This window comes from Heterocephalus glaber, unplaced genomic scaffold, assembly GCF_053883595.1.
Source record: "Heterocephalus glaber isolate CG9 unplaced genomic scaffold, H.glaber_assembly_v1.0 deba00001523, whole genome shotgun sequence".
NCBI lineage: Eukaryota > Metazoa > Chordata > Mammalia > Rodentia > Bathyergidae > Heterocephalus > Heterocephalus glaber.
In genome coordinates this window covers 28,773,097-28,785,981 of record NW_028258327.1, presented here as the reverse complement: position 1 = coordinate 28,785,981, position 12,885 = coordinate 28,773,097, and the positions used below count along the sequence as shown (strand labels likewise).

The following is a 12,885-nucleotide window of genomic DNA, read 5'->3' as shown; positions in this document are numbered from 1 at the left end:
CACACACACACACACACACACACACACACACACAGATGCAGAGACAGAGAGACAGTGAGAAGAGAGGGCATGCAATTCTGGTACAATGCGAATCCAAACTCACCATGGATGAATAGGTGTGGACTAACATCTGGAAAAAAAAGCCTGGTTACTGCTCAAAATCAAACAATGGTTTAAAAAAAAAAATCAAGGAGTCCAGCAGAGAGGAGAGCTGGACACAAGAGCCGACCTTGAGGTGTTTCCAGGACAAGCCATAAAAAAAAAAAAATTACCCCCCTCCGACAAGACTGGCGATGCCCGTCACACACGGACAGAACTGTTCATCTGTCTCTTCGTGTCTTTTTGGCCTCTTTTCTTCTGCCGTTCTTTGGGGCTCCACATACAGTCCTCTTCCGCCCGAAGCTGGGCTCAGACTGCTCGGGCGCCCCTTCCTCCCTCCGCTACCGCCTCATAATAATTGATATTCATGACTATTAATATTACACGAGTACTTTAAAGGGAGAATGGAGGACAAATGGAGCGTGAAGCAGCGGCGAGCGCAGAGCTCCCCACTATTGTAAGTGACGTTCATTCAGTGGAGAATTACTAGATGTAATCAGACGAGGGGGCTGGCAGAGGCAGGCTGGGGAGAAAGTTTAGCAGCAAAGAGGCAGAACTTCAATTAACTGAGCCAGGACGCGCGCAAAGCAGCCTCTGCTCCTTGGGCCAGGCAGTGAGAAAGCCGCAGCAGGACTTGCGCACCGTGTAGGTGTCCTGCGCGCAAGGAGACTTTCCCAGTGGGACGAAGGGATTGCCCTGGACGCTTTGTGTGCAGATTTCAAAACAAAATAAAAAGGCACGGCCTTGTCATTTGGAGGGGAGAGGAAAGTGGAGCCGGCTGCTTGCTGTGACCTGGGCAGACTTTCTGCTGAACGTGGAAGGCTAGGCACCTATTTTAAAGGACAGAGACGAGATGGGGCTCCCGTCCCCGCGCAGCCCCGTCCTCTATAGAGCCTGCAGGATGCGGTTTTTACGTCGGTTTAAAATACACGCTTTCAGTCTTCAAGTAAGCGCAACTTCTCCTTTCCCGCAAAGCCAGGGGCAGCAGAAAGCCTTTTTGGGTGTTTCAGGAACCCGTTTAACTGGCCTGACTGCCATTTCGGTTAAAGTTCAACCTCAGTCCAGACTTAAATAGGCTCCTTCCACCACGCTGCGGGTTTCTCCGGGTTTTTGAGCAGAAAATTTAGGCAGCCAGGAATAGCTTCAATACCCCCTCCCCCGGTGCTGGCCTCCTCTTTTCTCTCCTCTCTACCCCTACCACTTCACTCCTCCCTCTTCCTTTCTCCTTCCCTTCTTCCTTCTCGCCTTCCCTCCTTCCCCGTTCAGCCGCTTATTTTTCGTGAAGAAAGAACGAGTGTTCACTCCGAGCACTTTCATCTCTCCAAGTTGACCTGGAGTCCTGTGCACCGGGCCGCACTCCACCAGGGCCCGGACACTCGGAGCGCTGAGCTTTGGGGAGTTCTGTCCGCCCTCGACGTTACCATTATCCCGCTTGTTGAAGAAAGGAAAGGAGGCAGAGCCGAAATAAACTCCACCGGGCCTGGAGGCGCGGCCGGGGTTACAGCCCAACGCGGGCGCGGAGGGGAGAGGGGACCCCGGGGCTCGCCGCGTCCCGGCCTCTCACTCCCCGGTCTGGGGCTCGGTCCCTGTCTCGGTCATCTCTCACCTACACTCCCTCCCCTCCCGGCTGCGTTTCGGGGCTGGGCCGGGTCGGCGTCCTCGGGCCCTGCGGAGCCTCCGCGCTCCTCGAGCCGACGAGCTTTGCCCCGAGCGGCTGCCCGCCTTCCCCTCCGCGGCAGCTTTGCGCCTCGCAGCGTCCATCGCTCCGCTCTTCCGAGTCGACCTTGCTCCTTCCCTACTCCTCTTCGCCCTTTTGATTCCTCTTTCCGCTCTCTCCCAGCTTTCCTGCCTTCTTCCCTCCCTCGACGTCTCCGCCGAGCTTCGCTTCCTCCCTGCCTCTGGCGCTCCCGGGCTCTCCCCGCCTCTCCACGCTGCAGCGGGGTCGCGGGCCCGCCGGTGTCGCCGGTGTCGCCGGTGTCGCCGGGGCCGCTAAGGCACCGCGAGCGCGGAGGAGGCGGAGACGGCGGGAGACTCGGCCAGAGACGCCGCGTCCGGCGCCGCGGTCGCGGTCGGGACCCGCTGACCCGCGGAGCAGCAAAACACCCGAAAACAAAACAGCGGTCCGCCACTGCCCCTTCCCCGTGCTCCGTCCATCCACACACTCGTCCCATTACCTCTCTCCCTCTGATTCCCCGCTCTCCACAGGGAGGCGGTTGTTGCTATCTCACAAATATTACTAAAATAAAAATGTAAAAGTCCCAGTCCTCTACGAACGAGGCTTGAAAACCCAGTCCTCGCCCGTACTCGGAATGAAGAGAGCCCCTGCGCTTAGCAGAATCTGTTTTCCCCTGACAGTCTGCATGCAGTAGCACCACATTCCCCTCTGTCGCCCAAACGGAGGAGAGGAAGAAAGATAGCAAAATAAAAGGAAAAAAAAAATCTCTCTACTTTAAAGTTGCCAGATTTCCCCCTTTAAAGTCCTCTTTCAGAACAGTAAAGTCTCCCAGGGCCAGCTAGCCTAAAAGTTACAGAAGCTGAGAAAACCAACCAGAAATCTATGAGTAAATAGCTTAAAAATATATATCAGTTGGGTTGTCAAGAAGCTCAAATTCTCTATCTGCAAAGCTCTAAAATGCATCGGGGGTGTGGGCTCACCTCATAGATATCTTCGTACTTGACATTCTCCACGAGCTTCCAGAGCATGATGGCAGCCTGGTCTCTAGGAGGTGAGTGCATTCATGTGAGGAGCAGATGTCTGGCTTCTCAGGACTCCGCTGTCTGTAATGATCCATCTATAATTGGAAATGGGGAATACACACCAAATCCGACGCTCCTCTCCCATCGCAACTTATATCTGTTGTCTCAAACAATAGGCTGGAGAAGTAAACCTCAGCAGGCAGAAAAACATTATTGCACACACAAGAGTTAGATGCAACCCACAGACATATATATTATAAAAATCAGAAATACGTATTTTCACGGAGATACTCACATTTAGTTATATAAGCACCTCTGGGTCACACAGACCCTACAGACTCTAAAGGTGCATTTAAAAGAGATAGCTGTTCAGGGTGATTAATATGAATACACACATTTAAAACCTCTATATTGAAAATGATGAATCATTGTAGCCACTAACTAAAGTCTTTAACAATTCATAATGAGAAGCTAGAGACTATCAGTCCCCTGATTTTTAATGTAGATTTTAAAGGGGAGATCATCATCGATATTTTAAAACACAAATCTTGGATTCACATATATTCAGGAGAAAGTTATTTTGAAACCAGGATTCAATTATTTCAAGGTCTTTCTCTGTTGATAGCTTTGTAACTTTTTATTTTAAAAACTTTTACTACCTCTGTCAGTGTAGAACAAAAAAGCTGGCCACCACAGTGACTGGTTCCAATATTTTAGTCATTTTGCTCAACACATTTGGAAACTTAAATACTGTAGAACACCTTCGTCTATACTGCTTGTTGCTTTAGGGGCTGTTGTGTGTATTTTAAACGGATTCCATGCGCCATTTCTCTTGGCTGGAGTCTCCATTTTATGAAGTTTTCTCAGAGGTTGTAGGCAACATATGCTCACATTCACAGAATGTTCATTTTGAGCCTTCTTAACAGCGGCTAGGATATTTTTTTTTGTTTGCATCTGCTGTCTATAACTTTCAGTGGTTTTAATCAAGGAGACATAAGATATGGGCACCTGGATCTTTCAGAAGGTTTAAGCTGAATATGCTTCAAAGAGATAATGACAAAACATTTTAGGACACACAGAGGTTTTTCTTTAGAATATTTTTCTTAAAAGAGTGATTTGTATAGTTTATTTTAGGAAAGCACAAACAACAAGAACGAAGTTAACCAAACCTTATAAATAAGCACTCTTCGAGACACAGAGCTGTGAATTTCATCGGAAGTAGAGACTCACTTGTTCTCTCTTTTTTCCACCCCTTTTGTTTTTCCTCTCCCTTTCAGAGTGCAGAAGGCTCCCTACAGCCGCAAGGAAAGCACAGAGCAAGATACTTGCCTTTGGGGCAGAAAATAAATGACAAGAGGGAATGAGGAGGGTTGGAGCAATTCAGGGTGGAAGTTATTAAACCTGATAAGAGTGAGTCTGTGAAGGGTGATTGTCTTTAAAACCCGGGTGCCTTGCACTGCTGTGTTGGAACCGGGACCCAAGGTCCTCGAGAGGAGGGCTCTGGATCACAGCGCGGGCACTGATTAGACAAACACCGAGGAGATGCTTCGTATGGTGAACAATAAATATTTCTACTGCTTTTTAATTTAATTTGTACCATAAGTCAAATGGCAGGAACACAAAGATGCTTCAGAAAGAACTTCAGGAATAAACCTCTCTTCATTTCCAGTTCTCGCTCCTTCTTTTCATCTTGTTCTTCTTCTTCCTTCCTCCTCCCTCCCTCTTCCTTCCTCCTCCCTCCCTCCCTCCCTTCCTTTCTTTCCTGTCTTTTAATACAACACCTTAAATCACACAGACTGTTTAGGTTTCCCATTAGAAGCCTATCCCCACGCCAGGGTAGTTAGGGGATGGGAAGACCTTCTTTCTGGTCTCATTGTGTGGTGAGATTTGAAGATTCGAAAGGGATTCTACACCTTCCTCCTAGAGCTGAAATCAGTCAGTTCAATATTTTTAAGATAAATATTACATCCTTGGAAATTCAGTTTCTCCAGATACATATTTATTTGTGAATACTTGTCTTCTCCCTTTCAAATCAACAACTCCTTATCTTTATTATCTAAATATTGTCTCAACCCAAGTTAGCATTTAGAAAAGCTTATTTTATTCTGTAAATGCTGTTAATACATTTTATCACCTTTTAATGTATTATTGACTAATGTGAAATAAGCACTAAGGCTTAATAAAAGAACCTGGAGGGATAATACTTTCTATAAAACTATTTAAAAATATATAGTGTTAACATAAACATTTTATAGACATGTATATGTATAATTTCAAATTTTCCATATGTAATTTTACTTTCTGCTACTATTAGGTATTTTAAAAAGTAGAAATGTCTTGAAATATTTTGTTAAAATTTACCAAAATTCTTTAGGAAAAATTAAAAATCAATCTGGTTTTATGAGTATGAAACACAAACCTAAAATATATATGCACACATGCACACATGTAGAGAACTATCTCAAAATGCATCATGATAATAAAAAAATCTTAGTTTCTCTACATGGGCATTATTCAAAAATCCTAGAAATTTCAAGGAAAACCGTTCCCAGGAAGCGTCCCGTCATTGAATGGGCAACAGCGCCCTCTGTCGGAATTTCGTAGCAGCAAATTGAACAGCGGCTCGATTTTCGTTTTGTGTAATTTGGGGAGGTGGTTGAAAATGTTTTATTGCTAAGAGTGTTTTTGGCAAGTTCACTCTTACTACACCTACTAATTTTAGAAACAATTGTTTCAACATCCAAGTTTTTCAAACTCCTCCGAAAAACCTATAAGTAAAAACAACCTCTCCTGAGAATAATTTTCCCTAACTTGAGCCCATTTCTCCTGCTCCCCCAATCTATTGTATTTCTTTTACGGAGAAGATGCCCGCAAGAACTCAATAAAGGAAAACGCAAAGGCGAAACAACTCTGGATTTCCTAGGACAGTAAGTCCGATACCAATTTTCGTCATCGTTTCGTTTTCCCTTTGCCAGTATTCTTTTCCAAGCTACGGACACGCTGAGCTGGAGAAAACGAGCTTCAAGATATCCTGCGTGGTTCTACTGTTTCCCTTTCCCACTCATACTTATTTCAACTTATAACGGCGAAAAAGAGAGTTAATGACACTGTCCTTTTTTCATCCTCAGATCAAAGGAATATTGTCCAATCCATGCAGGAGCCCATAATCAAAAACAAATGGGCCTACCGTGGAGCCCTCTGCTGGCAGCTTTAGGAGTAGGTTTAGGATTTTTAAAAAATGTAACCCCAAATTACCATAAGGGTAAACCGTGGTGAGTCTGTAGGACTCTCATGTCGGCTTTCTTTAAAAATCTATTTATGAATTATCTGAATTCATTTCACTTCTTTCTCTTCTTCCCTTTGGCACCGTAAAGATATGTCCTTTTTCAGATGAATCACCTTTTCTCTGTCTGTTACTGTCTCCCTGTGTTTCTCTTTTCCATTTTCCCCATCACAAAAATAATAAAGAGAAGCTGAGGCTCAGAAGTAGGATTATTGTGTCAGATATGGGCCGTGGCCCATCTCATTCGAGGTGGTGTGAAAAGCTACACAGTAAACCGAAGCTCAGTGGAGTGAGCTCTGGAATGGGAATGATGATTGTAATGAAAATAACACTTCTGAAGAATCTATGTGATACAGTGTGTAAACGTCTTTGTAAACAATTTTATTTCTTGCCATCAACTAGGTATTAGGACAGCGGAGGCCTCCATCAGCGAGGGGCCTGCATAAGTGTTACTGAATGGAGGCAGGAGCCCCACCTCAGCCTTTGGGTCAGGCACACAAGCCCTTTTTCCAGCTCATGGTGCTGCCTTCCTACCTTTTTTATGAAACTAGGACGACAGTGTTTTTGGATTATTCTGGATTGCCAAGGTTGTTTTCCTCTAGATTTATACATAGGCAAGGGGAAAGAAAGAAGGAAGCTCTGGTTTACTGGCTTCGGCCTATTCTAATTCAGTCACACTATCTACCCATTCGTCAAAAGCACCAGGGTTGGTGGATAAAACATGACATGACCTTCGCTTTATTGTGTCAGTTAGACTCCTTATTTTCTCATCATGCTTCTGCCTTGAAACTTTCTTGTGTATTTTGGGAAACGTTTTAGATATCTTTTGTTGTTGTTGTAGATATCTTAGCATCAATATATTTTTTGAAAAATTTCTGCTGACTGGTACAAAACTACAACTCCAGCACCTGCTCACAGCTCTGCAAGGGAAAAGTAGGATGCACCAATATTTACACAAGAATGTTTTTAAAAAATTAAATGTGGGGAAAAATTAAATGTAGGTAGAATTATGTCTATATTCTCTGTAATTGTACAGATTGAGGGAAAAACTGAAAAGGAAACATTTCCTATTGTAACTATCATATTGAGTCAATGGTACATTTGTGAATTTACAATGCAAAATTGAGTTGAAATAATTTGTAAGTATTAAAGTGACTGTGAAAACTTCTGTTTTCTATTCAAATTTTCAGAGGCAATACAAATTTTTTAAAGTATTTGAGATGTTCTGAGGTCCTTAGGCTTTTGTGGTTAATTGTGGGAGTGTGAAGTGAGCGAGGGGACAGTTTTCAAATTTCTATCTCCTGCTGATAAAAGGGTTAAAGTAGGTATGATGGAATAAATGAGGCCAACAGCCTTACAGTGGTTTCCAGTACCAGTGGCATTTTGCATGCAAAATATGAGAAGCATGTGTCTCTTCTGCCATGACCGATGCAGGGGACAGGAGCTCCTGTCATTGTGGAGATTCCATGTTATTGCACTAAGATGGGGCAATCTTGCAGGCTGAGAAGACTAAACAATTTTGTTTCAAAATGCAACCAACAGACCAGTACATATCTGTGAGGAAAAAATTTGCAAATAAAGACTTAGAAAGATGTAGAGCAGAAATATAACCTTTAAAGCATGAATAAACACATACAATATATAACACCATAGCTGAAATTTCTCATAAATGTAAGAAACACTTGGGAGAAATTAGCATTACATTGGAACTTCTTCCTAAAATTCACATTTATGTATTTTAGTAAAAATAGAGAAAGATGTTCATTTTATGATTTTTTTGTTTTTTAGCCTAAGACAGTTTCTTTTTTTCAGTTATGAGCTATGGTCCCTTGGGCAAGTTCTTTGCCTTTCTGAGTCAGTTTTCTTATCTATAAAGTGAAAATTTACCAGGTGATATCCACATCTTGTCCTTAGAAATGGACTTTTATGAATGTTTTTAGAAATGAAACTTATGAAATTATTAAGTAGTAATGAAAATTTATAGTGACAGTGTTCCTTTCTGAACATGTATATAAAATTTCAGCTCCTTGAGATGGTGGATTGGAGCTTTTAGGAGAATTGGTCCCTATCTTTTGATAAATGCTGATCACAAAAAAACTTTTTAGGGGCTGGGGATTTAGCTCAATGGTGCCGTGCTTGCTTGTTAAGTACAAGGTCCTGAGTTCAATTCCAGGTACCAAAAAAACTTGAAAGAACTTTTTAGTAATATGAGCTTTGAAGGAAGTAAACAAAGAAAGGATAAGAATATAATGTCTAAGTCTGTTTGGGCTGCTATAACAAAAATACCTGGCAGGTCTGCAAAAATATTTTCCAGACTAGGAAGGCAGGACTCTATTTGGTCCTGTTAGTTATGCTGTCATTGGGGTAGAATGTAGGAAATTTAGTTCTTAATTTTATATGTGGGGTTTCTAACCATTTTTTCTCTTTTCCTTCCTCTCTCCTTTTTGTGTGTTTACAATCAATCTAAATTGCAACCACACCCTTCCTCTCCAAACCTCCAAAGTACCTTAGATTATAAAAAGTAGTTTACTGCTGACAGTTCCAGTGGTTTCAAGGTCTACGATTAGGTTGCCCCCAGATTCTGTGTTTAGTGAGGTCTCTTTCCCTGTAGACCTTTTATGTGTCCTCAGAAAATAGAAGGGTAGAAGGGGCAAAGAAGCTCCCTTGGGACTCCTTTATAAGGGCACTAATCCCATGGGGCCCAGTTACCTTCTGAAGGCCCCACCTCTTAATATCAGCATGTTAGGAGTTAGACTTCAACATTGGAATTTTGGAAGGACACAAATATTCAGATCATAGCATATAGCTTGAAGGAAGAGGACTTCATTCTAATGGTTGTACTTAATGGTACTTTGAAATAATTCAAGAATCTAAGTTTAAATGAATTATATTTTAATGTGTTAAAAGAGTTTGCCATTGTGACCTTGAAACCATGGCCAGTAACATTGAATAAAGTATGCAGAATGGAAGCGATCTCTAAAAATAAAGCCTAGGCAACGCTTCCTTTTCTCCAAAAGGGAGAAATAGATGGATTCGAGAAACTTCAAATGGGGAATTTCCCCCAGAAAAATGGCAAGTTTAGGTTGGGCAATTGATCATGAACTCTGGGAGGAAAGGGGGAGATCTTTAGGAACCCGTGCCACATGTTCTCCTTCCCTTTTGTTTTAGACTTGCTAATGCGAGTGTTGGAGACAGTGTAACTCCAGAGTTTCACAGGGATGTTTCAAAGGTTTGTCATTATCTCCCCTGTCTGGATTTACTGATGCCATGGTATTTGGAAGCAGCCCTATTTTTGAGGAAGGACATGAGCTTTGGAGTAGAATAGGTGTGCATGAATTCCAGATTTGCCGCTTACCCTCTTAGTTGTAAGAAAATTATGTGATCTCCCTGAGCCTTGATTTATTTATATGAAATTCATTTCCTTTCATAAAATATATACATGGCAATGACCATGGCATGAGGTAGTCATAATGATTGAAACAGATAATACATATAAAATTTTTTTACTGTCCTCTGTATAAAAAGGAAAGCACTTAGCATGCTGAGTATACCATTTCCACTTCAAATTTGTACCTATTTGCATAATTCTCCCCAAAGAGGTTGATTAGTTAATAAAAACCATTTAAGACAGTAGTTCCAATAGCTAGTTGGCCACAGGACTATGTCTTTAATCTTTTTTTTCTAATATTATAAAAAGTTATTGACATGGAAGAGTAATTAGAAGACATTAGAAAACATGTCCATTATTTTTTAGGTGTTACACAGTGGGATGAATAGTCAGTATGGTGAATTATAAAATGAGGATTTAATACTCTGGAACAAATCCTAAAAGATGTAAGGTAACAAAGTTAATAGAAACAAAAATATGAGCATTAAAGGGAGGTCATAGGGGAAGACAGAAAAAAACCTAGTTTTCCACTACATAGGATTCTTGTGGTTTGTGCATCATAGTAACCACATATCCACAGTGCCCAACAAATTATTGAGACTGATAAAGCCATATGTTGATTGAAATTCCAGGTTGAATTAGTAAACCCGGCTTAGGTGCATCGAAGTTGCAGTCCTACATTACTCTGGTCAAACTGCATTCCAGGCATTTTGTCTAGTGAAGGTCTCCCGACTTAAGGCTATCACTGATAAAACAAAAGTCTTTACAAGAAAGTAATCTGATAAAGGAAAACCCAGAAGTCATGCCAAGGGAGAAAGAGTTGAAAAAGTGGAATGGAAAATTAAGGATCTGAATGTTGAGGAAAAAGAAGGCATCTGTCTTATTTATTGCTATATTGCTAGCATTTAGAGAACTGGCTGGCCTAAATGTGCTAGAAGCATTTTAGGTGAAATAGTTCTCTGTTGTTGAAAAGATACAGCATAAGGTCCAATAGAAAAATGTTACCAGGAATCAGACTTAACTCCATAAAAAATATGGAGTCCTACAAAAGCAGACTTATTTGTGGTGAGGTGCTAGTCTCTGCTGGATCCCAGTCAAGCCTGGACAACCTCCGTGAAGGATGGAGTAAGCGGGGCACGATGTATACAGCCTTGCCTGGGGTGGAGGAAGCTGGGCAGGATGTACACAGCGCTGGCAGGGTGTCCTTTACAGCACTAAGATATTGAGATGCTGCTACAGTCACTCAGACTGGAACTGGATTGTGAGTTTAGTAGATTAATTATTGTTAAGGACTGGCATTGAGTGATATATGTTGGAAGTTCTATTACATTTGCATCTCCGTAAGTATTATCTGATTGGAGAATAGCACATATTTACTGAGTCCATGTTTCCATGTAATGCATGTTATCTGATTTTTATTAGTAAAAATAACAACATCACAGTAATTATATTCAATGGCTTCATTGGTCTGTCAGTCTGTTTTGTTTCAGTCATTATCACTTTTTTCCATATTTAATAGGGTTTCTGTGGGTGGCTTTATAGAATGAAGAAAAGGAAATTTATTTTTTTAGGATATGGATGAAGAACCGTTAAGGTTTTCATTTGCCATCATTCTTGAGAGACATTTGTTTGATCTTTAAAAGAAATAAATTTGCTGAAGATTTATCCTGTGATCGATCACATCCAAAACAAGACTTGAGTTTCAAAAATCTTTAACTCCAGGGCTGGGGATTTAGCTTAGTGGTTTCACCACCTACCTCGCAAGTGCAAGGTCCTGAGTTCAATCCCCCGTACAAAAAAAAAAAAAAATTCTTTAACTGCGATTAAATCTTAATTGCAGAGGAATATGAAGACTTTATAAAAATTTACTAGTGTTTATAAATTACTTTTCCTGCTTTATTGTAAAATATTTTTATTAATACAATCATCATAGCTTAAAGAAAAGTAAAAAATATTTTAAGACCCAGCTCATTATGGGCAGTCAATTTTTCCTCATTTCTTATTAGTTTCCTTGACAATTTGAGTCAATATATGAAAAATGAAGTGTTCAGCATGAAATCTATCTAAAAGCTTCAAAGAGTTAAAAATTGAACCTGAGTTAGGTCATATTTTCAACATCTGATGTCCATGTGGGGTCCTTTCTTTTAATACATGTTTCTCAAGTATCTAATTTTGTATTTGTAAATCAAATGCAACAGAGAATGAGAAGAGTTTGAGATCTTGACCATGGAACTGTAATAAGTGGTATTTTAGTTTGTAATTTAAAGCCTTATGTAATCTGTCACATCCTATCTAGTGCTTAGATACTTTAGTTATGACAAATTTTACTGTTTTGGCTTAGGAGTTTTTTAAAAAAATAAATATCAGAATTAGTGATTAGTAAATTAAATGCACACATGTTTGTGTGAAGCTGGCTACTTGTTCCATTTTGATCTCCAAGATTCCAAATTCTGTATTTTTAAGGAGAAATGGTTACATATTCTTTTAGTGGTAACTTTTTTCTATCAAGTATTATCTTGAGCATTCCCAAGTCCTGATTTACACATTTGCCAGTTAATTCCTATTTCTAGGCCTACATCTCTTACCATCTTCTTAGCTTTTGGATCTTGACCCAAAGAATGAAAGATACATTGCATTGGGGAATTGATGAAGAAGCTAAACCTGCCCCAGATTCAAATATGCCATCTAGCCTTGGCTAGTCTTTTTACTTCCTTTGCTCTCATATTTCAGAAGTTGAATTTTGTGACTAAATATTTCTGTATGTTCAAAGACACCTTTCCTTTTCCTTCCTTTCCTTCCTTCCCTTCCTTCCTTCCCTTCCTTCCTTCCTCCCTCCCTCCCTCCTAACCTCCCTCCCTCCCAACCTCCCTCCCTCCTTTCTTTCTTTCTCTCTCTCTTTCCTTCCTTCCTTCCTTCCTTCCTTCCTTCCTTCCTTCCTTCCTTCCTCCCCTGCCTCCTTCTTCCCTCCCTCCCTCCCTTCCTCCTATGTTGGAGATTTGAAGCCAGAGTTGCTCTACCCCTGAGGTACATTCTCAGCCCTTTTTTATTTTTTATTTTGAGATAGAGTCTCACTAAATTTCCTAGGATGACTTTGAACTTACAATCCTTCTGCCTCAGCCTCCAAAGTATCTGGGATTATAGGCATGCACTACTTGTGACCAGCTTAAATAACAGTCTTTCTAATCTCTTGTCCTTTGAAAATATAGCTCATGGAAAAAGTTGGATCAGACAGAAAACTAGTCAGTTACTTCCAAATAACCTTTCTTTTTTCAATAGAAGATGGGAATAATTTCTTTTGCAATTATTCTTACATGAATATACTCTAGCATCACCATCTTAAATTTGAGAGTAAATACATTTGCTCTTGTGTGAAATAGTCAAATTACAAACACTTCAGTTAGCAATTTGTGGATTTAAC

At 40.9% G+C, this 12,885-nt stretch overlaps 1 protein-coding gene across 4 annotated transcripts in view; it reads right to left on the bottom strand.

Annotated features, from left to right (window-relative positions):
• The window catches only part of Tfap2b (transcription factor AP-2 beta), a 28,204-nt gene extending 25,143 nt beyond the window's left edge, over window positions 1-3,061 (bottom strand). The window contains exons 1-2 of one of the 4 annotated variants that reach the window (XM_013067175.3): window positions 2,755-2,949; window positions 104-130 (exon numbers count right to left, since the gene is read on the bottom strand). In XM_013067175.3, coding sequence (XP_012922629.1) covers window positions 104-130; window positions 2,755-2,835 — 108 coding nt within the window. In that variant the 5' untranslated portion in view covers window positions 2,836-2,949. Of the gene's footprint in view, window positions 1-103; window positions 131-2,754 lie in introns of all 4 variants that reach the window. The other 3 variants (XM_087188141.1, XM_013067177.3, XM_087188142.1) reach the window with 3 other exon arrangements.
• Window positions 3,062-12,885: the final 9,824 nt, after the last annotated feature.